The following is a 4,753-nucleotide window of genomic DNA, read 5'->3' as shown; positions in this document are numbered from 1 at the left end:
CAGCCTGTGTGTAATCACAGGGGTTAGTTGAAGGCTGAATTTGATCTGACTGGTCTGATTCTGTTGTCTCTTTCACATGATTCACCTGATCTAGTTCCAGTCATTTTATTAGAATTTGCGTCAGTGGTGGATCTTCTTCTCTGCGCTTCAAAAATTGTTTTTTTTTCCCGGGCTTTATCACCTCACACAGCCCACCAGCCCTCATATCCGTAAACCAATTTCTAAAAGGGCAAAGTCCTCCTGCAGCAGAGGGTGATGAAGTTTGTGATGTTCCTCAGCTCTCGGGTAAGGTACTGTCAGCTCCCAATGGGTCTCCGGAGAAGCCCCACTTCCTGCACAAGGGACCTTTACCCTTCTTGCAGGATTTTTCCACTTTTCCAGAGGGATATAATGGTGGATCCCAGAGTGCATCGCAGACTTTTATTGACTTTTCATGTACACTGGTCTCAGGCCTTGAAGATAACGATCAAGGTCTTCAGCTGGATTTGGGCAGTCAGCACAGCCATGCTCCCTTTTGGCCAGCTCATCCATGTCTTGAAGACATTCACATCTAGGACACAAGTTCCCTAAAAGCTGTCTGCTATTCCTTTACCCCTAAGATCAGCTTGCCTCGGTGCTTCCCAATTAGTAGAGCGGTTTCTCTGCAGAGTCCCAGTGATCTTGCAGGGACAGCTTCTGGAAATGCAGGAGCTCACTCCTCGCTGGCTCCAGCCTCTGACCTTGAGTCCTTGCTCAAACAACCTTCGTTATCTGGCAGACAACCTCTCTAAGTGCTGAATCTTTTCTCGGTGTATTTTGAGTCACTAAACTACCAGAATAAAATTCAAGTGGGGTCAAGTTTTCTGTAAATTCTGAAGTAATTGATAGTAGGAATTATCTCACTGACTAGTCTGTAGGACAGATATCATCAGCTGAGCTAGTCACCCCCAGCCCCCTCTATGGTCAATGAAAAGTAATCGCACTTTCAAATGCAATGTTTTTCACCTATGTTAGATCTCTGCAGCATGATAATATGAACTGTGTCCCAGACATGCATAAAGGCAGTATAGATCAATGCCTTAGATGGAGATGTTTACATTTAGGGATCTGAAGTTAGCTGATATGAATCCCACCATTGAGGCTGAGTTTGTAGCCATCTCTCAGAAACTGGATGGGCCAAAGAGCATGTGGCAGGTCCAGGTGAACTGAAGAGATGAAGCTACTTGGTGATGCTGAGAAAGGCAAAAAACATCCCAACTCCGAATTCTGAGATGGGTCTAAGCCTAAGCCGGTGAGCCACCATCACGCACCTCATAGTAACGCTTCAGCTCCGTTTCAGTGAATGGGATTACCATGTGTTGACCACATCTGCCTTTCTGAGGGCAAAAGTTTGGAGGAAGAAGCGCGATGGTGATGGGAGCAAGTACGACATTAATGAGCTCCCGAGCCACGTGAGCTTTCAAAGAGATGCTAAGACGCTTGGTTCATCAACAGATGATTTACTGACAGGCTGGGGCAAACCTTGCTGTTTTAAGCGGTGCGTGAGTGGAGCACTCCTGGAGTATGTGCAAACACCCCTGAGCAAAACATGCAGGATGCCTGAGCCCAAACTCTACATTTTATTCTCTCCCAGGTGCTGCCACAGGCACGACTGCTGCTATGACAAGGCAGAGAAGGAAGGCTGCAGCCCCAAGGCGCAGCAGTACCAGTGGGCATGTGAGCGGAACGCCGTGCAGTGCGGTAAGGAAATGCTCGCTCGCGTTGGGTTTGTTTTGCTCCCTCCTCTGTAGGCGCATAGGCTGACCTAGGAGCTTTGTGGGCCTCAGAGGTAGGTCTGTGTATGCTGAGATGGTTTTAAAGCCGCTTTGGGCAATATCTGTTCTCCTCTGAGCTCTCTCCCCATCCCTTGCCTGGATCACTAGGCTTGCTGAGAGTCCCCAGCTGGAGCTGGGAGGAAGGCTGGAGCCCCGGCACTGCCTGTCCCAGGTAACCTGAGTCCTCCCCAGGCTGAAGAGCGGGAGTGGGGGCCATGGAGCCGATGAGCCATCTCAGTTTGGCAAGGATGCAGATGTCTCTCTGGAGGGTCTCTGTCCACCCGCATTAAGTACACCTGCTCCTTAAAGACACCTTCCCAAAGCTGTGCGATGGTCTGCCTGTGACCGCTTCTGCAGGGGTGGTGTTCCTGTGGCAGTTTTGGCCCTCCCTCCAGTGGGACTGTTCACTGTTTTACTTGCCATTATGTACCGCTAGAGGAGAGCCATGCTATTACTCATGTCTGTAAGGCAGGTTAAATAGGGTGCCAGCCTGCATCTTTGCCTCGTGTGGGACTCCAGCCTAAAGCCCGAAGGCTCCAGTGGGGATTTTGAAACTTGCAGAGTCGAATGCTCTCAAGTGCCGCAGGCGTACAGTGAATGTAGGCTGTGCTCAGCTCTACAGCTGGTACCCAGTCAAGAAGGTCTTGAATTGCACAGTCACAGCCCGTCAGTGGCTCGCACCAGTTTGTTTTGACATACACCAGATGACTTGACTCTTAGAATTTGTCACTTCTATTTCTAAGTCTCCAAAAAGTCCCTGATGGTAAAATCCATTGTAGAACACTTCGAAAGTTTGAAAAGAAACATGTGAGAGTAAAACTTGTCCCCATATCATCAAACTTATTTGTTTGAACATTAAAAGACTATTTCTACCTTGTCAGAAGACCATATTCTACTGGTGCAATCCTCAGCCACTCCGGCAGCTGAAAATGTGCCAGCAGATACAGGATGTGGCACAACGCATCTGCAGTTGCTCTTTTCCAAGTGCCAGAAGAACCTATTAAATACAAAGTGCTGGCTAAGGAATGTATTGCTTTAATGTATAACTGCTCTCCTTCCCGCTTAACCATATTTCCATAGCTGGCTGATATTTTCTGCTAGCTATTTTGATATGAAAAAAGATGCTCTTTCTTTTTGCGGTGAAGGAATAATCCTAGTTGCGGATGAGAGACGTATCATCAAGTCCATGAGACATGTGCAATGCATGTCCCATAAAAGTGCACTGGGCTGCAGTTGTTCCAACCTGGTTAACAAGCATTAGTTAAAAAAATGCCATTAATTCCTTAACTGATGTCCAGGCAAGGCCTGAGAAGCATCCATCAACTGTTTTCCGCAAGCTCTCAGCAGGCTTCACTTCCCCTGACATGCCCCATGGGGAGGAACAATAGAAATGCGTTCTGAAGGCAAATTTCCTACCCCAGGCTACAGCACAGCAGGTTTTACTGAGGTGTAAAGGTATCATGTCTGATCCCATTCAGACAAAAGGGATGAATAATTAAATTTCCAGTTATGCTTGCTGGGCCTAGGGTAGTGATGTCCAGAAACATTAGAGGCAGAACTGCTTGCATTGTCCTTTCTATGCAAGAGGAAATAAATGCCTGTTGCCTGGCACTGTATCATAAACACAGATGTTTTCAGGTAAATTAAACAGAAACCCATTTTACCTGGGACTTCTCCTCCTTTTGCTACTGCTAGGCAGTTCTGTTCATGGAATGAAAAAAACTGGCAAAACCATATTTTTTTGTCCAGATATGCCATCACGTGTAGGCGAATTCCATTCAATAAATATCTGGAATATAGAAAAGGCTATAAGTTGTGGGGGCTGGTCAAAAAAATCATTCTGCTCTAACAGAAATGACTGCCAAGCCAGACTCTTGTACTCACATTAGACTGACAGTGGTTGGCACGGCACAGGAAGAACTCAAGGAGCAGAAGGCAAGGAGAAAATCAGGCAGGACTGGTAGCTGAGAAAAAAATGGACTTAGTGCCGAGTCCTCATCGGTGGGACCCTTGAAACACTTTCTACCAGTAAACATGTGATTCTCTTCAGAAAAGCTTAAGAAATATGGGCTCTTCTTATTTATCAGATACAGGGTTGATGCAGCAACGTCCAGTGAAATCTGGAAAGATTCCTTTACTCTCTGCAGTTGGTTTTGGAGCAAATGTGCACTGGCAAGAACTCACACTTTAAACTTTGCCTAGTGCAGGGTTTGGTGGGTGTTAGATAACCTATAGTAGCAGCCTCAAGTAAACAAGGCACTGTGCTTTGAAATAATATTAGCCCAACGGCTGCCTTTAAGCCACCTGTAGGTGGGAGGGGGTTCATTAACCCAAAATCAGTCATTTGCAATGTAGCCACCTGAGCTAGTTGCTTTGATGTGCCTTATGGTCCTCACCTAGTCATGTGGTCATATAATTGCATTATAAATAGTTCCATACGTATGATTTTGATCAGCTTTGTTAGCTGCTGACTCATAAAAATCAGATACCTGACCCTGCTGCGGAGTTCCTTGGCTCCTCTGCCATGATCAGAGAGATGTAAGAGCAACTCACGGAGCACGAGTGAAGGGTGCCCGGTGGGTGCTCCTATACCCTTAGGTTTCTGAATGTCCCTCCGGGAGACTCTTCCTTTCAAAGCAGCATTTTTGCTTTTGAAATTGGTCTGATTTGCAGAGGGAGGAGTTGAAAGGGAAGTTGACTTACTGAGGGGAAAATGGAATGTTTTTAGCTCAGGCTAAGCTGAAATAATTTTCTTTTTTATCTTCAGCCACTGAACTAAACCCCCGTTGTTCACACAGCTCTAGAAGCGGGGAGCGCTCTGTGCTGGGCAGATTTTTATAAGCTTTGTCAATTTACATTTAGCTGCTACTTTCTGATGCTCTCGGTCACAGTTAAGGTCAGACCTGTTGACAGAGGCAGGACAGGGGAGGGTCAGATCCACACACAACACGACATGTCGG

The 4,753-nt window shown here is 46.6% G+C and overlaps 1 protein-coding gene across 1 annotated transcript in view; it reads left to right on the top strand.

Annotated features, from left to right (window-relative positions):
• LOC103921556 (group 10 secretory phospholipase A2-like) overlaps positions 1-4,753 on the top strand; it is a 13,080-nt gene that overhangs the window by 7,960 nt on the left and 367 nt on the right. Inside the window, exon 3 of the mRNA XM_009329550.1 lies at positions 1,613-1,719. Coding sequence (XP_009327825.1) covers positions 1,613-1,719 — 107 coding nt within the window. The remainder of the gene's footprint in view (positions 1-1,612; positions 1,720-4,753) is intronic.

The sequence above is a fragment of the Pygoscelis adeliae genome, unplaced genomic scaffold, assembly GCF_000699105.1.
Source record: "Pygoscelis adeliae isolate BGI_AS28 unplaced genomic scaffold, ASM69910v1 Scaffold120, whole genome shotgun sequence".
Taxonomy (NCBI): Eukaryota; Metazoa; Chordata; class Aves; order Sphenisciformes; family Spheniscidae; genus Pygoscelis; species Pygoscelis adeliae.
Note: the sequence above shows the minus strand (reverse complement) of the source record. Positions and strands in the feature narration are given on the sequence as shown.